Genomic DNA, 26,229 nt, shown 5'->3' on the forward strand with positions numbered 1-26,229 from the left:
TAATCAGCGACAGTATGGTTTTGGCCTCCTGAACAAAATTGTAGAAGACGGCAACTTTCTAAATCTCACAGATTTCGAAATATTTGACCCAACGGGCATTCCCATATACACTAGCGCCGCCAAGCGTACGAGTTCCGAAATAATATGATCTTTGACAGTATGGTTTTGGCCTCCTGAACAAGGTTGTAGAAGACGGCAGCTTTCTAAATCTTACGGATTCCGAAATATTTGACCCAACGAATATTCCCATATACACTACCGCCGACAAGCGGACGAGTTCCTAAATAATATAATCAGCGACAGTATGGTTTTGGCCACCTGAACAAAATTGTAGAAGACGGCAACTTTGTAAATCTCACGGATTTCGAAATATCTCACTAATTAGCATGAACATCAAGCTGGTGAGCACCAACCACGCAATTTGTATGAAAATCACGACTTGCTCCGACGTTTGGAGGTCCACAGAAGTCATTTTTGGTCCGATCGGAGGTCTCAACATCTCAGACAAATCTTGATGGACGGGAAAATTTGTGAGTCTCAAATGTGTTCAAATCGATTCACTAACGGCTGAGATATAGCGATTTGAAAATAGCGTTCCGACTGTTCGGGAGGCACGGTCGGAGGAGTGTTAATAATTCCCGAGATTTCTTGATATATTAATACGTAACACACCTGCGTAACGCATACAAAGTGAAATTATAGACACTTCCGAAGGAAGGGTCAAAAACAATGATATTATTGGTAATCTTCGCGTTTATTTTTTTTTTCGAATACCTAGTGGTGATATTCTGTTTATCGAAAGCTGATGGAGCCAACACGCCTGTTGTTTGAACAATCGTAGGCAACGGGAACTGTGTTTGAGCTTCATTTTAGCTATTTATCTACAGATAAGACATAGTCACATTACTGATAACGCATAATCGCAAACCTGTTGGCACCAAAGCGAAAGCAATATAATCACACGACGATTGTAGGTCTGAAAGAAAAATGAATCTCAATTTTCACAAAACTATGAATGTGATATCGAAATTAAAAACACATGTCACATTGGTTTCCTTACGTTATATTTCTTAACCTAGAGCGTTTCCTTCTTGCATGATCTTATGTTTCAGTTAATACTATAAATATAGTGACGTGGTACCACCATGGAACCACATCGCATCTCTTGCGTTAAATTTTGAAAATAACTAGGCAAAATAAGCGAGAAAAGTGTTGTACAACCATCGACGCCAGGGAATGTAAAAGAAAATAAACAATTCAAAATTAACAAAAAACGAACCATATGGCCAGCGCGCGGATGTATCTAAGTGAAAATCAACTTCTGTCCTTGTTGGGCGGTCTTCAGCGGGTACGGTCGTTTCCCCTCCGTCTGCTTGCATCTATTGACGATAGTTCTTGTGCAGTTCCAGCTTGATGGCATAGACGTACTCGAGCACGTCCTTGATCACGGACTCCTTGTGGGTGCTGAGGGACCGGTTCATCTCGTCGATGCGCACCCGAGTGTCGGCGTCGATCTTGTTGGATACACCCTCGCGTGAGCCGATGTGCTGTAGGTGGGGTGGAGGGGATAAAACAATTGTTGATTATTTGAAATTGATTCGAAGATGTTCAGATTGTGTGATTGGTTATCTGTTAGATTAGATTTCTATGATTCCAATTTGATATCTGAGCTATAAAATGTGAACTTTCAACTAGTTATCGAATGTTTGACGTGGAAAACCTCACCGTGGCTTAGTAGTTAAAAACAAAAATCGAATTCGCTGTCTCGAAATAGAGAATTTTATAATTAGGATAGTTTTAATCATCACGTGATTTTATCAAAATTACTTTATTGGCTTTTTTCGGTGATAATTATACTTGCGGTGTCAATCGAATCTGTATCTTCATTACTTTCATCTACTCCCTTGAGTAGTATAATTATTACCGAAAAAAGCCAATACAATAATTTCGATAAAGTCACGCGGTGATCAAAACGATCCTAATTATAGAATCCAATTAGCGAAAAATTAATGAAAATACAGTAATAAGATTCAGTTTGGGCAAAGTATGGGCTTGCGAGAGATATGCGTGAAGAGATTTATCGCGCTCTTATATGAATCTCTGAAAATGTGCCACGAATTAATAGAACTGTTTACGCTTGCCGAACAGCATATTAGCGGGTTGAAATCGCTGTTACTTTGCCTGTCTTGGTACCGTGATCATCAATATCCAAGCCGTTCCTGGGTGGGCGTTAGGCAGAATAACATCGATTTCATCTTTGCTTATTTTCACATACCTATGCCTTCTGCAAATCTTCAGTTTTTATACATTTCACAATCCAGCGATGCCAGATTGCTTCAACATCAATTCCGTAGATTCGCTCGAAAAATTTGGCTGGCCCTACTTTGGCGCTCATCCACTGTAGTAATAATATACTTGATCATAGTAGACCTAGGCATGAACTAAACATGAACTAGACGCTGACAGTGACTTAAAGATCATTCTGAAATACACGATCAAACTAATAAGCTGTGTTTCATTAAAATTCAGAAGTGGGATACAACATATCGCCCAATATGTTTTTGAAAAGCCAGAAACCCTCGGAAATCGAAGATTCGAAAAATCTTGGAAGAAGTCTTCCTTTGCCGAATCAAGAAAATCAATCCGAAGGGGTAAGAAATCTGGCCAAAATACGTGTCAAGAAGGAAGTTCGCGCGCTGTAGACGGTCGCCAAGTTTCTGGAATACCATCTGTGTGTAGATAAGAAGAAGAGCAACGTAATGTTGGAACAACGGCAATTTCAAATCAGGTGTTCAAGTTGGAAGAAATTTCCTCACTATTGCCGGACTACTCTGGATCCTATGCGGAGAATGTCGAACATTTCATTAGCGTCGTTGAGCATACGAAGCAAATTTCAAGATTAACGACGACATCGTGAAGCTGCTAGTTTTGAAACACTTAAAAATAAATGCTCAAGTTTGGCTCTCATCGTCACTGGAGCTGTTGTCTATGGATCTTCACAACTTTTTTTGTGTTATGAAAACAACTTTTTCTTCAAAAATAAGTCTATTCGAAGCGCGTAAACGATTGGAATTAAGGAAGTGGAACACTATGGAAACATTCGGTCAATATTGTAACGAGAAAAGAATGCTAGCTATGACATTACGTCTACAAGAAAATGAGTTTGTCGAATATCTTGTTGAAGGAATTCCAGATCAGCACTTGAAAAATCAAGCCAGAATGCAGAATTTCTCAAAGGTAGCAGACATTGCAAGAGCTTTTTCGAAGATCAAGATTCGAGGACCTTTAATTTCAACTACAACCGTGTGTTACAACTGTAAGCAGCCAGGACATGTTACCTAGGATGCCAATGGAATGTATGGGGAAAAATTGTCATAGAATTTCAAAAAACGAAATTGCTCACAAGTTTTATTTCCCCAAAATATGACCCTATGCGAAATTTGAGTTCAATCGGACATGATTTAGGGGTGCCTAAAATTCATCAGAGTTTTGAAATTTTTACCCATGAAAATTGTCCCCCGTTGGCAAAAAGTTGAAAATCGAATTTTTGCTTTTGATGCAAAAAGACTTCAAAATGCATGAAACGTCGAGATCTGATGTAATTTAAAATTTTTTTTTTAGTCAGTTTGGGACTTTATTTCCCAATAATTTTTCAAGTCCCAATATTTTTTTTTCAAATGATGACATTTTTTTTTCATCGATTTTTTTCGTAGCCAAAAATAACCCCTTATGCAAAATTTGAGCTCAATTGGACATGATTTAGGGGTGCCTAAAATTCATCAAAATTTTGAAATTTTTACCCATGTTTACCAAATATGTTCTAAGAGAAAAAATCAATTTTTCTCAAAAAAAAAAATGTAGTAACATCAGATCTCGACGTCGCATGCATTTTTAAGTCATTTGGTATCGAAATCAAAAATTCGATTTTCGACTTTTCCTTTGGTCCCCCCTTGAAAAAATTTCATGGGTAAAAATTTCAAAACTTTGATGAATTTTAGGCACCCCTAAATCATGTCCGATTGAGCTAAAATTTTGCATGGGGTCATATTTTGGGGTAATGAAACTCGTGAGCAATGTCGTTTTTTTTAAATTCGAAAGTCATTTTCATTGGCACCCTAATGTTGCCGCAAGATGTTACCATGCTCACCAAATGTTTGGAAGGAAAGAACAATCTACTCACAAGCATATCCCAAAGATGCGATCGAATGCAATAGGAATTGTGGATGCTGAATTAGACAAACAGACCGACAACAACAACGGATTGGTAGATATAACATTGACTGATACTGATTAATACTTGAAATCTTTATTCGATACTGGAAGCCCTGTTTCTCTAATATACTTAACTTTTACGAAACAATCGAAAATTGAACATTATGATCACAAAAAATCTATAAGTTGTGTTTCATTAAATCCACAAGCCTATTAGTATCCAGGCATTACAAGGACGATCTCTCACTTTTTCTCAATGTATAAAAATGAGATACAAATAATAGTTACTGGTGACAGCACCAGTAACCAGGTATTTCTCAACATTCATGAAAAATTAAAAAGAAAGAGATTCATACGCATAATGGCCTTTACAATTTTCTACGCTCGCCATGAATGCTATAAATATTTCTGACAGAAACTGTTTCCAACACTGAGACTAGGTAACATTTTCACATAGTTTATTTATTGAGTTCTGTTAAAAAAAATTAAATACATATGATCAGTTTAATATTATGAACTTCTTATTTTTATTTTATTCACTACGAATGTTTCTTTATTATAGTGATTTTTTCGCTTTATGAAGTTCATCACTTGAGCTCCGCAAGGGGGTTGGAGAGACCCCAGTTTGACTATGTCACTGGTAGTTTAGTTTTCTCAAATTCATGCAGATCTCTCTTCAGTTTAGGACAATGATTAAGTTTTTATCACTTAGGAGATCATCTGGACCCTTGTAAATTAGCACGTCAAGACTGGCGGTGTCAAAGTTCTGGCGAAATCAATTCATATTATCGCAAAGTTTAGACTTACTTGCCCCTTGACATTTATCGTTGTAAATCTTCGCCGCGCTACGGGAATGCCCGTAAAGGAGAGGGCACACCTTCCAATGGTCATGGCAGGAAGGACAGAGGCGAAGCAATTATCGTCAAGACTGATGGTAAGAGCTATGCTGACGTTCTGAAGGCTTTGCGGGGCGATAAAAAGCTCACTGGCCTAGGGGATGATGTCAACTGCATCCGCAGAACGCAGAAGGGCGAGATGATCCTCGTCCTGAAGCGGGATGCTGGCCTGCAATGTCACATGACTGCAATGGTCCTGATCGGAGTCGGCTCTGCCGGAGGTGGGGAGCTGAACGTCACAAGGGTCACACCTGCCTGGCCGCGCCGTGGTGTTTGATCTGTGGTCCTCCTGGCACAGACAACAAACACCTATCCGATGGGCAGGCCTATCCGGTCTCCACACGGGCTCGGTCATGCAAGTAGCTCAGCTAAATCTCAACCACTGCGAGGCAGCACAAGCTGCTACAACATTCGGTACACGACAATAAGACTGATGTTGCCTTGCTGTCCGACCCGTACCGCATCCCCGCTAAACATAGCAGTTGGGTTGCGGATAAATCCGGAATAGTGATCATCTGGACTTGCGGGAGGTACCCATCCAGGAGATAGTATCATCTCCTGATGACGATGGTTTTGTTAGTTAAGCAAAGGTAAACGGAGTCTACTTTTGTAGCTGCTACTGTCCTCTTAGATGGAGCATAGAGCAGTATACAAGGACGTTATATAATCTTGTAGGAGACTAGCTGATCTTTACCCATTAGTTGTAGCAGGGGACTTCAACGCGTGGGCAGTGGATTGGGCCTCTCGTTCACTAACGGTAGAGGTCATATCCTGCTACAGTCTAGCGGTACTGAACGTAGTCCTGCTGAATGAGGGCCAAGCGTCAACGTTCAGAGGAGCGAATGGCGAGCTATGCATCGATGCCTTCTGCAGCACGGGATGGACGATGAAACTTGAAGGGAGGGTTCACGAAGGGTATACTGCTAGTGACCATCAGGAAATAAGTTTTATGGTCAGCTATACCCCCAATAGAATCACAAGGCGGGTCAGTAAAATTGATCTAGGATGGCGTACCTCGCAGTTCGACCCAGAACTGCTGGAAGAATCACTACAGTGGGAAAATCGGGCTCTAGGCCTTAGTGGTGATGAGTAATCCGATGTCTTAACACGATCATGTGACAATGCCCAGGAGGACTATGCCAAACGGCAACCGCAAACCGGTGCACTGGTGGACGAGCACGATAGCTGATCTTCGCAGAACCTGTCTTAGAGCTAAAAGAAGGTTGCGACGTGCTAGAACTGAAGCGGACAGGCGAGAAAGCTCTGAGCTACGAAATCAAATGTAGTAAGAAAGCTTCTTTGAAGAGCTGTGTAGGATGGCCAAGAATACTCCATAGGGTGGTGCATACAGGATAGCGATGGCTAGGACCAACAGCACACCTCCTGAGAATTTCCCGGAGATGTTAGCCAGGATCGTTGAAGGTGTGTTCCCGAAGCACCATGACTCATCGGACTGGCCAGCCACACTGTACAAGTCAATCATCATGGTACCGCTAGTGACTAACGATGAGCTTAACGCCGTTGCAAGAAAACTTAAGCTAAATTCGGTCGGTAACGGAAACGGCTAAGATAGCGCGTGGTTTGAATAGGAGAGGTATTAGGTACTGTGCATTGATTACACTAGATGTAAAGAATGCATTTAATGACGCTAGCTGGGCAGCTATAGCTGATTCCCTGTATCGCTTAAGAGTCCCGGATTATCTGTGCAGGATTCTGAAAAGCTATTTTCAGAACAGGATATTGTTATTCGACACCGACGCTGGTTAGCAGTCGATTGAAGTGTCAGCAGGTGTTCCACAGGGATCGATCCTCGGACCGGTTCCGAATATCATGTATGGCGGAGTATTACACTTAAATCTCCCGGCTGGTGTGAAAATAGAAGGCTTTGTGGATGATATAATGCTAAAGGTCACAGGCGACACTCTAGACGAAGTTGAATTGAAAGCTTCGTACGTGATTAGCAGAGTCGAAGAATGGCTCAACTCAAGGAGGTTGGCGTTAACATATCACAAGACTAAGGTTGTTGTGGTGCATAACCACCATGGGTTGCAGCAAACGAGGATAGACGTAGGGACCTGCACAGTTAACTCCGTGAGGTTATTAAAGCATCTGGGCGTGATGATCGACGATAAGCTCAATGTTACGAGCCACGTCGATTATGTATGCCAAAGGGCTTCATTGGCGATAAAATCTTTATAGCGAATGATGTCCAACGGATCGGCGGTGCAAAGTCAGGTGCGTAGGCTTATAGCGGGTGTAGCATCAGGGTACACTGGCTGATGTGTCTGCGGGTTGCAAGCGCATACCGCACCATATCTTATGAGGCGCTGTGCGTCATTGCTGGGATGATGCCGATAGACATACCTCTGGAGGAGGAGAGTGCTTCAACGACAGGGCCTCGGTGCAAGTGCGACGTGTCAAGAGAGCAGCTCCGTTGCTCAAATGGCAAAGAGCATGGGACACTGCAGACAAAGGTCGTTGTAACCACAGACTGATTCCGGAGGTATCGAATTGGATTAGTAGGAAGCATGGTCAGGTCAACTTCCACCTATCACAGGTGTTGTCTAAACATGGCTACTTTAAAAAGTTCCTGCATATGTTCGGGTTCGCAGATTCTGCGGAGTGCCGGAATGTGTAGGTGTGGTAGAATTGGCAGAGCATGTGATGTTTGCATGCCCGCGATTCAATGTTGAACGCAATGTCATGCTGCTTGTCAGTGGACTGTCAATAGACTATGTCGAATAGACTATGTCGAAACTATAGCGCTGGTGGCGTCTTGAACAAAACCAGCAGCTGCAGCAGAGATTACTGTGATGCAGTGAACACTAGAGTGATTCAAATTTTGACTTTTTTGCTCCCCTATGCTTAAACGATGGCATTTGCCATTTTAATAATCGTTCTAAATTTTTAGCTAATTTGGATGTAATTTGACTGAGCACAAGCAGTTTGAAGCTTATATGAAAATTACTATGAAAGCAGTAACTTTTGTGATAAACCGTTCCCCATCATTGCCCATTAAACTCTAAAAATGTATGAATACGTTAGCAACATAGGAAATTTATCAAGGGAAAATATCGTCGTTGTTGCTAAACGATTTGATGCTGGCAACAAAAGTTATTAGGGAAATACTGAATTGTGGGAAATTCAATTTAACACGTAAAAGAATAACATCAATATCAATAATGACAATGAGCCTTTCTGTTTTCTTTATAATTTTGCTCTCAAAAGTCAGATTGCTTCGCAACAACAACTGGCTTTCGGCTTAGGATCTATTATATCAGTGGTGCTCAGCACTTCGGGCGTTTTTTTCCTCAATTTGCTTCTCACTCAATAAAAATGAACTTCGACCATACAAATTGGCGCTTGGTCGAAAGCTTTCAAATATATCTATCTGCTAAGGGTAATAAAACGGTTATTGGTGTTAAATTCACTCCGTACGAAACAGCAAAAAGCAAAACAAAGGTGCGGCCCGCGGGCCGCAGTGTAATTTTACTTTGATTAAGTCGTACGGAGTGATTTCGACACCAATATTTGTTTTAATGGTGGACTTCGTGGCCGTGCGGTTAGCGACGTCAATCGTCTAGACGCATGTGCTGCGGAGTGTGGGTTCGATTCCCGCCCCGGTAAAGAGAAAACTTTTCGTAAAGCGAAAAGCTCTCCACTGGTCCACTGGGTGTTGTGTAAATGTCCTGTCCGTTGTCTCATGCTAGATGTTAAGTGTTCAGTCTGTGCGACCTCTGGTCGAAGACGGTGATTCTGTCTTGTTAAAAAAAATACCCTCAGCTGATAGATAAATTTGAAAGCTTTCGTCCAAGTACTAACTTGTTAGAAGAAAGCTTTTTTTCATTGTGTGACAAGCAAATTAATGAGAAAAACGCTCAAAAATGCTGAGCACCACTGTATTATATGATGGCGATGCGTTAAATATATTCAAATAGATTCTGGGCTGCTTCACAAAACGATTCTTTACATAAGTGGCAATTCTCATAGTAATTTTCATATAACCTTCAAACGGCACGTGCACAACCAAATTACATCCAAATCAGCTAAAAATTTGGGATAGAGATGTCGCAAATTAATCGATTATTTCGATTAATCGATTAATCGTTGTGATAATCGATTAATTTTGAATCGATTATTACCCAACGACTAATCGATTCAATAATCGAGAAGAATCAACAGTAATCGATTAGTTACTAATCGATTAATCGGGATTTTACGACATCATAAGGATGTCGCAAATTAAGCGATTACTTAGATTAATCGATTCATCGTTGTGATAATCGATTAATTTTTAATCGATTACTACCCAACGATTAATCGATTCAATAATCGATAAGAATCGAGAGTAATCGATTAGTTACTAATCGATTAATCGAGATTTTACGACATCTCTAATTTGGGAGGACTATTAAACTAGCAAAAACAATCGTTTAAGCACAGGGGAGCGAAAAAGTCAAAATTTGAATCACTCTAGTGAACACCCCAACAACAAAAACGTCGCGGGTGGGCTGCGGTGACATACGTATGTAGATATAGAGGTCATTGTGGTTCACGCATGGCGTTTGTTGTGGGGGTGCTCGTCTCCTACGCGAGTTTATGATACAGACCGATAGGTTACTATCATAGCTTGCGATCGACGGGTGGTGAGGTTACCTGTTGCGTTATAACGTCGAGTGCGTTAGCATAGGCGTGAGCGTTCTCAATAGTCCTCCCCTGATGTATTGCTTAATTGCGGGCCGGGAAATACGAACTGGCGAAAGGATTTTGGTTTTAGTGAGTCCTCCTCAGGTGTCTGTTTGCAGATTTCCGTTTACCCTTGCTCAAGAAAAAAAAAAATCTTCGCTGCATCTTCGTGAATCACATATTTGTCCCATATAAATAGGAAACCCTGCAAAGATGGGACAGATATGCGATTCACGGGCAGTATATCGTTGGTTATTACGGGAAGTACCCAGTCAAAAACAACAATAATTGTCCACAATCTCTTATATAAGCAATTAAAAGCATTGAGCGAAATGGGCTTTATGTACAGCAAATTTTCCTAATCTCATCTCTGGCGGTGGATGCTTTTTCAGCCCATGAAAGGCTGGTGTATTATTCACTATGAATCTTTTGTAAAAATCGAAAGGTGGGCAATAATAATGTGCTGCCTCGAATGCCCAAATTTGGCATTGTCCCAAAAAGTTTAGGGTAATCGTGTCGCTATACTAATGGAAATTGTAAGTTTAATATGAGTGCTAAAATACTGTGATTGTAGTCCATTCATCCAATGTGCGAAAATGATTAAGTCCATTTAGAGAACTGCTTTATTAGGCAAGAGAAAACATTTTGCACAGCCGCCATATACAGATGTGCTCGACTTGCGGTTAGCGGCAGCATAAGTGTCTACTAAAAAACGAATAAAAGTGATTTTTCTCGCAAGTTCATTACGTTTAACAGTTGAAGAAATTCATGAATCTAGCGTAATGTAACTAAAATATGCTTGATACACTTTTTAAAAAAGCAGTGATCAATATTTCTCTACCAAATGATATACTATCGCTAAATTGATGATTATTTTGCATGATGAACCAACGCACAATGGAAAAAAGTTGTTCATAACGCGAATAAATTCAATATCTCGATTCGGTATGGGCGGATTGCGTTGAAATTTTGACACAAATCGTAGAACTACCTGGAAAATCATGCGAAAATAGTTAGGTTCTCTGCATGAAGCTGCAAGATCTCATATCACCCCAATGTCCTTTTTGCCTTTTTTGTTATGCCTTGGCTTTATAATGGGGGTAAATGAGCAATATTTTAGTTTCTTAGGTGGTGGGTGGATAAAAAGAACTCCACTCGATTCCCTGGAAAATTCTAGATCAAACTAATAATGTTAGGTTATCAGTAAACAACTTGAGGAATATGAGAACGAGGGGTAAAATCAGCAAGATCTTAATTCCTAACATCGTGCAGTAGAGCTCACATAACCCGATTGGCAAAATTGTTAACTTTTGTCAATTATTTGTAACTCGGATAAATTCTTGGTGAATTACAAAACAAATAACGTACATTAGAGTGAAACGAGGTCTCGCAGCTTCGTGCAGTAAACTTAACCACCTTTGCACGATTCTCCAGAAAGTTCCACGATGCATATCAAAATTTCAACGCCCAACACGAGATATTGAAATAATTCGCGATATGGACATTTTTTTCCATTGCACAACGTTACATCCTAGGCTAACATTATCTCCTGTTCTCATATAAGAGTTACCTACCTAGAATCATTACAAATAGATTTTATAGGCAGTGACCAGCAATCAGGCGCATCCTGTAAAGCTTGTATATTTGGTAAGTTGTGGAACAGAATTTGTATCTAATGTTTACGGTGGCTATGAAATTCAAGTTGTACTAATGATCACATGTTTGTCTCTTCGTTGACTTCCATGCAAACATTGAACTGAACACTTTTTTGCATGTTTGTAAAATATCGAGTGGGTAATAACAAGCATTTCCTTTGGTTTTATACGATTCTTTGCAAAATCCTAGTATAGCAGTATTCGAAATAATTCCGGGGATTTATATTTAGTTGTCATGTTTCTTACATGGTAGGATTATCTTCTCCGTATTAGACTAGAGAAAATCACATTCAAATAATGTTTGAGTTACTGCCTGGAATTTGAATTTGCTCGTAGATATATCTACAAGAACATCATACTTATATAAACATGTATGAGATTCGTTTTCGAAGCAAGTTTCGCTATCTAACTTTTCTGTTCCTTATCACGTGTCAAAAATTAACACTCGCACACATTTTTTTGATGGGCGATTCCACTCATATTCAAGAACATTAAAATTTAATTGTCCAGCAATCCTTTCTTCACAATCTCACTTCCTAGCTACTAACCTTAGCTTCGAAATCCTTGAATTGCTTTTCGCGCTCGCCTCGGTACTTCTCGATCTCATCAGTGGCCTCATCCTTGGCCTGCTTTAGACGGCGAGCCTTTCCTGAAAGCAAAATAGAAATGACAAGCACCACATCAGTTCCTTTCTTTTTTCCCTTTCGAGGTGATAATTATGCCCAGCATTTCAAATTCACTTCTTGGATACACGATCCGATAGTCCAACAGGTCATGTGACTACCGTGCAGTTTTCGCACTGAGCTTCGTAACAGTTGAAGAAACAGGCAGAAATACCCGAAATACTTACGCTTGCGGGCCTCTCCGACCTTTTCGGCGGCCTTCTTCTCAGCGGACAACAGCTGCTGGATTCCCTGGGTGTTGCTTGCCATCGCTGGTGTTGGCCGCGGATCAGAAACGCAATCGAAAGGGGCAAAATGAAAATCAAGCTCTTGGCTAGCTGCTGCTACTGCGACGGCTGAAGTTGAAGAACCGTTCGCACCAAAGTCACGAGTTGATTTGCCACTGTACCAGTGAGGCAAACGCAACACACGATTACAGCACACAGTCCGATACGGCGGGTGACAGAGCGGAGACTTTAGTCAGCGAATCGGACAAAAATGTGTTTGTGAGTAGATGGATCATATGACTGGTTATCGCTGACAATTACATTCGGTGTGGGTGGGTTTTGGAAGTTGCAAGATAGGAGACCAGCAATTGAATACAACCTTGCGTACAAATGAGCTTTTTATGTGGTGAGATTGGATGCTTTCGTGATCCGGAGCTTTAATGGAAGTATTTCCTGTATAGGATGTTTTGTTTCCTGAATTTGCCGTTCAAATCCAAACGTCTCATTTGGTGTTATACTTATTTTAACAAGAAACTGTGTCTCCGGGGGCATGTTTACCAATATCAATACTAATACTGGTGGCAGCATATATGTAGAATGTGAAGGTACAAACAACGTATCGCATGTTTATGTTGCACCATTTTTTTAATCACTCCACTCATTGAAATGCTGCCAATTGAAGGTTCTCCCAAACACACGCGACGCGATTTTATGGCTTATTCTCTGCAGCGACCCAATGATAGAATCCGTGCAACTAGTTGTCGCCGTCGTGGCGATGTAAACGCTTAGGTTTGGGCGTTTGGGGGAGCTTTAAAACAAGTATAATGGACATCAATAGGTATTGCATTTCCGAAATAGAACACCATGCGCCTCCACTGAGTCGACTAGAGGAGCACAATTTCTTGCAGAAGCAAGAAAATGTGTTGTACCTATTGATTGAAATTGGCATTCCTCATCAATTTTTGTCTTTCTCGTACAACAATTTGTACCGCAAGGCTATAGGATTAGGGGAAGTAGGGGCAATATTCCCTAGCTAAGCGAAATCTGCTTTAATGTCTTAACTGTAACGATTTTCATAGGCGTTTTGGGGCCTCTTCCCTTACTCCAGAAAAGAACGTTTGATAGAAGGCCCGGAGACCCATAGTATTATATACCGATCGACTCAGCTCGACGAACTGAGGTGATGTCTGTCTTTTGCCCTGGCGGCGGCGGCGGCGTCACAGCGGCGCGTTGTTGACTTTTATCGGTGGCGGCGGTAGCGGCGTGAACCGGCGTGGATGAAGAAATCAATGCCTGAAAAAAAACAATTTTAACGCGGATTTTTGGATTCGCGCGGGTTTGATTCACACGGTACGACTTCAGTGGATTAAAATTGCAATATTCTTCGTTTGCCGATCATCAAACAGCACATTCAAAATAGTCAGTTGCCGCCGACACTAATCTAAATTATTTAAAAATGTTTGCTATTTTGTTATTCTCTGATTTTGATTCAAATTTCAACAATAAATCCTGCTTCATATTTCGTGACTCCTGAGCAGTGTTGAGAATGAGATTTCGGTGTCATTGAACTAATTTGTTAATAACTTTTTTCATTGTACTCCAGTCTTTTTACTTCTCAATACCTATCTAAATTTCTGAAAAATATTCTTTGAATTACATATACAATTGGGCAATGTTTGAGTGGCTGCATATTTATTTTTTTAGAGAATTTTTTAGAACTTGTTATAAATAGCTCTTTGTGGTATGTAAGTTTTTCCGAAAGAGAAAAAAAAATTTTTGGTGTTAGGGTGAAGTAACTTCGAAAATTCATCAAAAAAATGTGTGTTTTCCGATATTTAAAAAGTTCTGCAGACTGTAAAAACGCATAATACCGAAAACTAATTCATGGAGAATATGGGCAAAGATCTACAGAAAAATAAAAAAAATGTGAAAGGAATGGGTGACCCTGAAAGAAATGTGAAAGGACCCAATATTTGATTTTTTACCAAAAAACGATCAGGCGCGACCTCTAAACCATTTTTTAGAAATTCGGTTGGTTCTACAAAAATTATCCAGACAGGTATATCTTTCATTTCAGGGTTGAGCACCATGACTTTTCGAACATAGATTTTTTTTGGACACTCTAACCAGCAGGCATTTCCTCTGAAATTATATTATTAATGACTACCTGGCGTCGACTACCTGAAAAAACAGTCAGGGAAAGTCAGGGAATTTCGTTTTGGACCTGGAAAGTCAGGGAAAGTCAGGGAATTTTGATTAAGGTCAGGGAAAAAATCACAAATCCAAAAGTTGAAAATTTATAGTGATTTTTTTTTAATTCAAGCAATATACTAAACCAAGGACACTTATGGCAATAAAACTCTGAGCCAATTCTTATCCATTTATAACGATTAATAAAGGTACTGAAACGTTGGATCGAAATTAATATTGCGTTTTATCCGGTCATCAGACTGCATAGCCGATAAACAATACTCAGAGGCAGCTACAGTCGACAACCACCTCCACTATCAAGCTATAAAGCTTATTTTTTGTGTGGCCGTTGGCAGTCTTTTTGACTAAAAGTCTACTCCGGGCCCTTTTAATGTTTGTTTCTAATAATCTTGAAGAAATAACAGATGTTCCAAAGTCGTGTTACTCAAATGGTCACTGTTGAGACCTGATCCAAATAGTCTTTTTAAGTCCCCCTTCATATTTTAGATTATTTAGTTTGAGTGGTTTTGTGCCGGAGTCGTTTTGATTTTTTTTGCAGTTTCCTTATTAGTAGAGTTTGAGTTATGGCCCAAAGTTCAGAACTGTTCAACAATCAATCATCAAACATGTTTAACCTACAACCAATAACTGGATATTTGTAAGTTTGTTGAAAGAAAACGCCGAATAGTAACTTTGTGGACCTGTGTTGGCCCTCCACTGCATCAGCATCATCTCCAAACAAAATTATGTAGGTAATGTTTTAACCCTATTTCCGCCCACGACATTTTTTGAAGATTTCATTAGGAAGGAATCATCTTTGAAAAAAATGCTAGAACAAAAGTTATTCGGCATAGATAAAATTGGTGGAAAACAAAAACAAAAATTGATTGTAAATCAATATTCAACCGATTGTTTTCAATAGTTCAACTATTTGTACTCAAAATTGATTATATTTGCAGTCTAATGAAACCATAAAGATGTGCCTAATATTACTTTTTGTTGTCGAAACAATACGATGAAGGTTAGAAGGTGCAAAGTTTGATAATGATTCACAGACACCAAGGGCGGGGATAGGTTTAAAAACATTACGTGAACTTCCATTTGATGATGGGCTTCTAAAATCGATTCTCACGTCCTTAGGTGGTTATGTAGAGAGAATGATAGTGGATAAACGCATTATATGGTCTAACTCATGTACGTAGGTGGCGATGGTCTCAATTAAACGTTACTCGATACTGCATAATCATGCTCGGATGCAAGAGGAGGATAATGTTGTTGTCAATGGTAATGTTTCAGTATTACATTCGCTGCTTTAGATGATTATAAAACAATTTCATCAGGAAATATTCAGGTTGATCTTCGAGAATTTTGTCCAGAAATTACTTCAGAATTCTCACTGAAACATAAAAAAAAATCCCATGGGATTTAAAAAAGCTGTCTCGATAGGTTTTATCCTGGAGCTCCTCGATGGATGTTAAGTTTATTTTTTTTTCTAAAGCTCCGCTCCAAAAACTTTGTATATTGTATGGTATTTACTCAAATTTTAACTAAATGTCTTTGTGAAGGGATTCATATAACAAATATACCAAGGAATCTTCAAACATATTTCCATGAGTTCTTCAAAAAATTATTAGATGTTCCTTATTAAGTTTCATTGCTTGTTGCAGTTGTCTCACATCTAGTGGATAGTAGTTAAACTTTCTATAAATAAAACAATGCTGGAACTCCAAGACCATTTTTGAAAAAAAAAACAACAACTGAAAATCGATCAAATTACTGGAGTGGGTGAAGCTCCCCTCAGCATTTGAGACTAGTTATGGCACTTCTTCACAAACATTCCCTATTTTTGATATTTTTCCATGGGACCATTGATTTATTTAAACAGAAATTAAACGACCTGAGTTTATTCAGACCAAATTATTTAAATTATTGCAGTGGTTAGAATGTTTTGCTGGGCTTAATGTAAGTGCTGCATATAGATTTATTCGAGCTTGTAGGGATTGTATTCTTGATTATCTGGATGATAGCAAGCAGCCCGTAACTATTTTTAGAAGTCCATAAACTCTACAGAATAAGAATTCTTACCCCGTAAGTAAACTTGAGAGCCATGGAGGTTTCTCGATGTTCACGAAAATAGCTTATCCGGAAGATTTTTTAACGGCATTAGAACGATCGCTAGAAGCTATCACGATTGTTTAGAAAGAGTTCAAAAGTCGTGTCAAAAGATACAAGATTTCACACAATTTTCCACAAAGATAATAATAACTTCAACGATTTGAAGAAGTCCGTCAGTAGTCTTAGAGGTCTCCAGGGAGTCCGTGAGAATTCCAAATGGTGGATGAGGGCACCAAAAAACTTATTACATTAATTGCAGCTAATTTTAACGATGTGAATTTTGAAAATCTTTCAGGAGTTCTGCGCATTTACTTAGATCTTTGCGAACGACTTGAATAACCTATCGCTATTCTACGAATCCTTAATGTTCTATTTCTAGAAGTGATTAGACTTCCAGTAACTCAGGAAGTCATATGGACTTCAAGGATTCACACATGCTTTTTTTACATTTTTTTACATTTTACAGATTTTCATACGCTTTTAGAAAATGAAAAAAAAAACCCTGATTAATCCACCTAGCGGTGATGATGCCTTTCTCGCTCGTTCAAAATAGTTGATAAACATATATGAAAAGTCTAAAATAACAATTGGTGAATAAGAGTTATTTTTCACATTTATTTATACCAGATGAACCGGCCTAGGGTCGAAGATCTCGTAAATAAAGATACACACCAAAAAATTATTAATGTTACAGATGACGTATTGGAAAAAACTGACACAATACCACAAGACGTAATATCAATTGAGATGTATTTTTCAGTCAATTTGGATGCACACAAAAGTTTCAGTACAATCGTCACAGTTTTAATGAACAACAAACTGAAATTTACATCCATCGAACCCAAAGCACAGCAACCGGTGCGATGAACGTATGAAACGACAACACACGCACCCAACAGCCAAGCAGCCGACGGGTTGATGCAATGAACAGAGCATGCGCAGATGAATGTAGAACTTGTTCCCGTTTGAACTCTGCTTCTTCATGAAGCGGTGCTGGCTGTATGGTAGCGTGAGTGGCGCTCACGCAGTGAACCAATGTTCGATTCCCCGTCTGGTGCTTTATCATTTTTATTGAAATAATACAGCCGTGTAAATTTAAAAGTGAATTTAGTTTCACATTTATCATGACACAATTTCGCATCAATAATGATGCTCGTGGGTGTCGGTCTCAAAGCATCTAAAGTTACATGGCTTTTTCGAAGAGTAATGAATGGAAAATTCATATTTTTTATAATTGCTGCCGGATGCAATTTGTTGCAAGCAAATCGGATGAGGTTAAGTGCCTGGAAAATGTGATGAGGTTGTGCAATTGCACAAATCGCGTTCAGGCATAGTATAAAAATTTGTATTTTGGCCATAACTTTTGAGCCCATAGTGAGTTCGCCGTTTAAATAATCGGTTCAGGATAAGATTTCGAAAAATGAGTTAGATTTTTTTTGCACACATGCACATACACATACTTCTTCTGAAAAAGTTCGTATCGTTTGCTTTGAATACGAGAAAAGCCAAAAAATGGTTGTGAGAAAAAACAAATGTTTCCATTTGTCAAACTTTCGAGTGCTTTCCGTTTCGAAGCCAGAATCCAGCTTAGACTTCCATCATCCAATCAATAAGTTATCTTTTTTGAAATTGTTGTTTTGAATAATATGATTCTTCATATAAATAAAAATTCAGTTGACCCTTTCCGTCAAAATGATAGATGATAGATGGGGATAGGGGATGATAGGGGAGCTCAATGTTCGTTCAAAATCGGGTCAATCTAAAAAAACAGTACTTTTTCGATTTTTGTTTTGAATTTAAAAAAACATTTAGTGGCGTAAAAAAAATATAGGTTAATTGGGAATGTTGACCTTAAATAAGCCAAAGAATCGATTAAGGGAATGAACATTTTTGACGAGAAAGGTAAATTTTTGCTGATGAGCAGTTCCATTTTTGTCATTATCATTCAAACACTTTTCAGCAAGATTTATAAATTTGATCCGACTTAAAAAAAATCTGAAGAGAATTCTACTGGGGTTGCTTTTATTTATATAGAAAGCATTTCGCAGTAATTGGTATGAATGTATGGTTAAAATGGAATATTTTAATTTCTAAACTGATCCAAAACTATTTATCAGATCACTCTTTACAGGTAAACGATTCAAGCACAAAATCTGATAGATCACGCGTGACAGAGCGTGACAGCACAGACAAACAGACATAACACTCGTCAAATTTACATCGTTCACTGATTTACTGGTCAATTCAAATAATCATTAGTTGGCCAATCGATCACTCGTAGCGCGCGCATCGTTTTTGCTCGAGTTTGACGTTTGCTCACTACCGCCATCTGGTTCGTGATTTGCCCAACTAACTGATATCAACAGATGTCGTTAGTGTTTGAACGACGATGAATTTGATGAGTAAATGTTCAATGTGTTATGTCTGGTTGTCTGTGGTGACAGCATTCTTGAGCTCTTATTGTGCAATACTTTATATCGTATTGATAACATATATCGGAAAATCGAAAATCGTTGCTTACCTTCGTGTAATTTGTTATGGATTATAGCAAGACTGTTTTTGATCATTTAGTAATATAGTTTCGATAGTTTAGTAGTTTGCCAATAACTCATTCCAGAGGTTAAATTTCAAAAGTGATATGTGGAGGACTTCTAGAGCGAAGGTTTTTACAACTCTGCCTAATTGTTGTTTCTATTGCACTAATAACAGAGTTATTGCGCTAGTTGCAGTAACTTATTATACAGGCTGATCGAAATTTTGTTATCATTTAGTATTAGTAACTAGTCCTTTAACTCTGTTATTAGTTGAATTGAAACAACAAACTATTAGGCAGAGCTGTAGGAAAAGAATCGCACTAGAACTCTGCTGTAACACGTTTTGACATTTAACCTCTGGAATGAGTCATTGTAGTTTGTCAATGATCGAACTAAGACTATTAAATTATCTAAAACATACTTGGATTATAGAAAAGTTTGAATACTTTTTCTACTGACTTCCAAAAATAGAAAATTTTCTCCGAAGCCTACCAAAACTCATTTTCTCCTACATAATCCGAGTGCTTTTTATTTGAATTCTTCTAACAGACATGCTGTCGCTATGAACGGGGTTCCAATTATTTGGTCTAGCGAAGTCCAAGATTTAGGACTTATGTGTAGCATGAATGAATTAACTATCAAAAACCACACAGAAGGTATGCAAGCAAAAAGGTACAAATATAGTAAGTGAATATTCATAGAAAATTAAAATCTCAAAATATTTTTTTAATTTACAAACTAATTGTTAGGCCAGCCATATTTTACATATACTGTGCCAATATGGGTTATTTGCTGCAATGCCAGGAAGAATGCATTTACAGAGGATTCAAAATAAAATGTTGAAATTGATTATGAAGTTGCTTCCCTGCGCACCAAAACAATAAGAATATTACATGTGCCTTATTTGAATGATATGACACAAAAGCACCTGACGTAAACTCAATCGTACCGTTTTGACTCAAATCCCGAACATGACTTATATTCCGATATAACTAAACTTTTTATCGGTTCAGATTATATGCCACCGAACCAAAGCACAGCCCCCGGTGCGTGACCACACGTATGCACAAGCAACCTATGTCTTGGATGTAGTGAAATAGTTATTTATTGCAAATCGCGTAGCCTCTTGTTCTTCGAATACTAATATCTCATAAAGCAAAGATAGCTCAGCGGTAACGTGATTGGCTCTCATTCAGAAGATTTATGTTCGATCCTCGTGTAAGCCATCTTTTTTTTCAAAATTCATATTTTCTAGTTGTGTAGTATAATACGCATTGCAAGAAAAATTTTGAAAACTAGAAAATTCAAGCACCTTTAAAAAAAAATTGTATTTAATATTTTCCATGCTAATAATCAATGGAACCTATTGCTGTGTATTGTTTATATTTATATTCATGACATTTCTATAATTGAATCCATCTGATTATTTGGAATATTTGAAAGAATTCAGGTCTGAACTTTGGATGATGGAGGTAGGAAATGAAACATAAATACATAAGTTGAGAATCGATATGTACTCAACAGTTTTCTTTAATGATTGTTAGCAGAAACAAAATAGCTTTTGATTTATCTTGGTAGTAATCAAACTTGCCCACCGAGTTTCAATAGACAGTAAACATAAGTAGGAAATTATATTCTATTGCTTCAATGCATGAAAGAAAATATGCTTTACTGAATAGAAAAGACATAATTATTCAATAAAATTAGAAGCTTGCGAGTTTATGGTGCAGCAGACGCTATATCCAAGGAATTGAGACCGGATTTCCCTCTGCGCGTTATTTCCGCGGAGCTATCCAAAATTTTCTTTCTTTCCGTAATAGGGGAACGGTTCGCCACTTCATCTCATAGCTCCTATTTCAATCCCATCAAAAACAAAGCAATGGAAAGGAATTTGGTTTGTTTATTATTTTTGTGTTTTTTTTTCAGCAGTGAGCACGCATATTGACAAAAAGAAGCGACGAAGTTGGTGCCGTATTTCTCTGTTTAGCGATGAGATGGATATATGTACAGTGAGATGGAGATCGGAACATTTCCCCTACATACTCATGAACCAGTTTCCCCAAATCTCATTTGCTCGGATCAACATTCAACCCAGCTGAGCTAAAAATAGAACATTGCCGCACGCAATGCGATGTGTGTTGGTGATGCTTCCTTCGGCAATATTCATCCGACGGCAAGAGACTGAAGCGAATGCGCATGCGTCCCGCGTCTCCCCGCACACCAGCTGCGCTCCCATATGCTGATTGAACGCCACAAAGAATGATGCATGCAAATGCGTAAAAATAGAACAGATGCTGATGCTACGATGGTTAAGCCGACCGATCCACAGTGGCGGAAACCCAGACAAAACCCAAAACAAATCGTTCTTTCGTGAAGCTGATATTATTTTAATTTTGCACATTTAGTCAATGATAATTCCTCAATTTGTTAATTGTAGTTGGTAAATTTAATTTTTGCTGTGATCCTAAGTCATGGGCTTCCGGAAGTATTTGGATAGCATAGCATATGTCGGATAACTATTTAAATTTCAAAATGAATTCAGCGTTACAAAATTACTGTTGCTAAATTTTAAGCGCAATCGTAGGTTTAGTCGAGCATTTGTATGGGGACCACCACTGCGCGACGGCACATTGCCATTCATTCTTTCAGGCGCATTCGAACGGGAGAGCGTTGAACGTGTTAAACAAAGCACGATGCTTTTTGAAATTGCGATATGAGGACTGAGGAGTATTTACAGGCTGTTATATAGGGTATTTGTGCTTTTCTTAGCGCTTGATAGCAATAAGTCATGAGAAAAGTTATGTCTAACGTTTAGCAGAGAAGAGGATTTTTAATTATTGAAAGGATATCCTATTGTAAAAAAGTCACCTCAAATTACTATTTAGTAATTTGCATAGGACTGAGGGGGTTCTTATTGATACTTCCCATTATTACACACATATGTGTCTACTAGTTTGGATGTAATTATGCAATTATACCAATATAATTTTGCATTAACATCCTCGAATCAATAGTGAATCTACTTTTATCACAATTAAAGTAACAGCGTATCCAAGCGATTTCAATAGTTTATCTATTAGAGCATCATTACTGGGCGCGAGTGTTTTGATCATCCTCGCAGCGCTGTCATTTTAGTTTAGTCACTCTTTTTCGCACTGGTCACTATTTTCGGTTATCCTTTTGGTGGCTGCATTCCGTACAGGTGACGTTTAATAGTTTATCAAATAGCAGCGCTGTTATCGCGGTACCAAATTTGATCACCTGTCCGCTGCGCTACTGTTTTAGCAGCGTGTTTAGTAGCGACCGGAAAAGTGTCAAGTAATGATACTGCGCTGCCAAACGGCTTATACTCACCACCGGCAATCTTGCTCTAAGTTAATGTATTGAAACTGTATATTTTAATAACCAACGGTAAAAGCTAATATTTTCTTATCCATTAATACTTCCAGTATAGGAAATGGTACCCTATCAGGATAAACTCTGATGCTTATAGAAGTAATGAATATATGCCCAATTCGATGATTTATATTTGTATGTATCTTGTCACACGCTATGTGTATTGATGGTGCTGTGGTGTAGTAGCCGCTTCCCGATCAAGAGATCACGAGTTCGAATCCAGATTAGAGCATTTTGCTTTTTTTTTGCACGTAAAAACAGTTTTTTGGCCATAACTCCGAAACGCAAAGTTCAATCGATCTAATTTTAAATAGGAACCAATGGGACTGCATTCCGCGTCGAATGCAACTTGTTGCGAGCAAATCGGATGATGATAAATGCCCAAAAACGTGTCTCACATTTTTGTACACATACACACACACACACACATACATACACACATACAGACATCACCTCAATTCGTCGAGCTGAGTCGATTGGTATATAACACTATGGGTCTCCGAGCCTTCTATAAAAAGTTCGGTTTTGAAGCAGTTCTATAGCCTTTCCGTATACTTAGTATACGAGAAAGGCAAAAACATTTTTCATACCTGGAATTTTTCGAGAAATGGTCTGGAAAGTCAGGGAATTTTATTCTCAAATTTGAGTCGACACCCTTAAGAAATTCTTCTTAATTTTCTTTGAGAATTCCTTTGGAAATTTCTTCAAAAAATCCTTCAGAAATTACTTTCTGTATTCTCCTGAAAAATCCTTTAAGAATTCTTTTGGGTAGTCTTTTAGAAATACCTTTAAAAACTTTTTAAGCTGATCAAACGGGAATTACTTTCGAAAATCCATGAAGGCTCTCTTTTAAACATGTCCTTGAAAAATTTATTTGGATATTCCTGCTCAAAACCCTCCAGGAATTTCTTCAAAAACTTCTCCAAAAATTCATTTGAGAACTCTTCAAGATTTTTTCCTTAAATAATCTAAAAAAATTAGATCAGAATTCCTTCGGACATTTCTCCAACGATTCTTTCAAAACATTTCTTCGAAAAGCCTTCGAGATACCTTCGTAGGACATATCGTGGCGCTAACATCGACTCTGACCACTATCTGGTGATGGTTAAACTGCGCCCAAAACTATCCGTCATCAACAATGTTCGGTACCGACGACCGCCGCGGTACGACCTAGAGCGACTGAAGCAACCTGATGTCGCCACTGCATACGCGCAGCATCTCGAGGCAGCGTTGCCGGAAGAGGGTGAGCTCGATGGGGCCCCTCTTGAGGACTACTGGAATACAGTCAAAGCAGTCATTAACGACGCAGCGGAGAACAACGTCGGGTATATGGGTCGAAGTCGACGGAACGATTGGTTCGACGAAGAGTGCACACAGATTCTGGAGGAGAAGGACGCAGCGCGGGCGGTCGCGCTGCAGTAAGGTACCCGGCAGAACGTGGAACGTTATAGACGGAAGCGGAGACAGCAGACCCGCCTTTTTCCGGAGTAGAAACGCCGCCTGGAAGAAGCGAAGTGCGAGGAGATGGAACAGCTGTGCCGTTCTCAAGAAACACGCAAGTTCTACCAGAAGCTCAACGCATCCCGCAAAAGCCTCGTGCCGCGAGCCGAAATGTGCCGGGATAAGGATGGGAGCATCTTGACGGACGAACGTGTGGTGATCGAAAGGTGGAAGCAGCCCTTCGAGGAATATCTGAATGGCGCTGAGAGTACAGGCAGTGGAAGTCAAGGCAGCGGAGGAGATGACTACGTCAGTTCAGCGGACGATGGAAGCCAACCAGCCCCCACCTTGAGGGAAGTTAAGGATGCCATTCAACAGCTAAAGGCCAACAAAGCCGCTGGTAAGGATGGTATCGGAGCTGAGCTCATCAAGATGGGCCCGGAAATGCTGACCACTTGCCTGCACAAACTGATAGTCAGAATCTGGGAAACCGAACAGCTACCGGAGGAGTGGAAGGAAGGGGTTATATGCCCCATCTACAAGAAAGGCGACAAACTGGAGTGTGAGAACTTTCGAGCGATCACCATCCTTAATGCCGCCTACAAAGTAATATCCCAGATCATCTTCCGTCGTCTGTCACCATTAGTGAACGAGTTTGTGGGAAGTTATCAAGCCGGCTTCGTTGACGGTCGCTCGACAACGGACCAGATCTTTACTGTACGGCAAATCCTTCAAAAATGCCGTGAATACCAGGTCCCAACGCACCATCTGTTCGTTGATTTCAAGGCGGCATACGACAGTATAGACCGCGTAGAGCTATGGAAAATTATGGACGAGAACAGCTTCCCTGGGAAGCTTACCAGATTGATCAAAGCAACGGTGGATGGTGTGCAAAACTGTGTGAAGATTTCGGGCGAACACTCCAGTTCGTTCGAATCGCGCCGGGGACTAAGACAAGGTGATGGACTTTCGTGCCTGTTGTTCAACATTGCGCTAGAAGGTGTTATGCGGAGAGCCGGGTGTAACAGCCGGGGTACGATTTCCAACAGATCCAGACAATTTATTTGCCTCGCGGATGACATGGACATTGTCGACCGAACATTTGCAAAGGTGGCAGAACTGTACACCCGCCTGAAACGTGAAGCAACAAAAGTTGGACTGGTGTTGAATGCGTCAAAGACAAAATACATGCTTGTGGGCGTAACCGAAAGCGTCAGGGTCCGCCTGGGAAGCAGTGTTACGATAGACGGGGATACCTTCGAGGTGATCGAGGAATTGGTCTTCCTTGTATCCTTGCTAACGGCTGATAACAATGTTAGTCATGAAATATGAAGGCGCATCATCTGTGGAAGTCGGGCCTACTTCGGGCTCCAGAAGAAACTGCGGTCAAAAAAGATCACCGCACCATATGTGTCATGTACAAGACGTTAATAAGACCGGTTGTCCTCTACGGACATGAAACATGGACAATGCTCGAGGAGGACTTGCAAGCACTCGGAGTATTTGAGAGACGGGTGCTTAGGACCATCTTTGGCGGTGTGCAAGAAGACGGTGTGTGGCGGCGAAGAATGAACCATGAGCTCGCCCAACTCTACGACGAACCCAGTATCCAGAAGGTAGCTAAAGTCGGAAGGGTACGATGGGCAGGACATGTTGCAAGAATGCCGGACAGCAACCCTGCAAAGATGGTGTTCGCTTCCGATCCGGCAGATACGAGACGGCGTGGAGCGCAGCGAGCGAGATGGGCAGACCAGGTGCAGAACGACTTGGCGAGCGTGGGGCGTATCCGAGGATGGAGAGATGCGGCCTCGAACCGTGCATTGTGGCGTCAAATTGTTGATTCAGTGTTATCTGTTTAGATGTTAACTAAATAAATAAAATAATAATCATAATAATACCTTCGTAGATTTCTTCGAAAATTCTTTTGGAATTTCTTCCAGAAAATCTTTTGAGAACTAAAAAAAATGAAATAGTTCCAATGGAGTTACTAATTGAATTTTTAAAAGAATAAAACAGAATAAATATAAACAACAAACACTAAAAAATCAGAAGGTATTACTGAAAGAATTTTGGAAAGAACCCATGAAGGCATTTTCGAAGGAAGTTCTGGAAGAATTCCCGAAGCATGTTTTAAAAGATTTGCTGGAAAAAGTTCTGAAGTATTCCTTAGGGAAATTTCGAAGAAATCCCTTATGCAATATCTGGAAAAATTTATT

The 26,229-nt window shown here is 39.6% G+C and overlaps 1 protein-coding gene across 1 annotated transcript; it reads right to left on the minus strand.

Annotated features, from left to right (window-relative positions):
* Positions 1-1,047: 1,047 nt before the first annotated feature.
* On the minus strand, positions 1,048-12,552 carry LOC134226638 (V-type proton ATPase subunit G-like). Its single transcript, XM_062707531.1, has 3 exons — positions 12,300-12,552; positions 11,998-12,098; positions 1,048-1,547 (listed from the first exon to the last, which is right to left on the minus strand). The coding sequence occupies exons 1-3, from the start codon at positions 12,379-12,381 to the stop codon at positions 1,380-1,382; spliced, it is 351 nt and encodes a 116-aa protein (XP_062563515.1). The 5' UTR covers positions 12,382-12,552; the 3' UTR covers positions 1,048-1,379.
* Positions 12,553-26,229: the final 13,677 nt, after the last annotated feature.

Source organism: Armigeres subalbatus, chromosome 3, assembly GCF_024139115.2.
Source record: "Armigeres subalbatus isolate Guangzhou_Male chromosome 3, GZ_Asu_2, whole genome shotgun sequence".
Classification (NCBI taxonomy): Eukaryota; Metazoa; Arthropoda; class Insecta; order Diptera; family Culicidae; genus Armigeres; species Armigeres subalbatus.

Bases quoted from the DNA above. Each gene is read 5' to 3' on its own strand.
- LOC134226638 (XM_062707531.1), bottom strand. From the start codon at position 12,381: ATGGCAAGCAACACCCAGGGAATCCAGCAGCTGTTGTCCGCTGAGAAG. The intron at 12,099-12,299 runs GTAAGTATTTCG...TTTTGCTTTCAG, and splicing joins GGTCGGAGAGGCCCGCAAGC to GAAAGGCTCGCCGTCTAAAG. The intron at 1,548-11,997 runs GTTAGTAGCTAG...CCCCACCTACAG, and splicing joins TCAAGGATTTCGAAGCTAAG to CACATCGGCTCACGCGAGGG.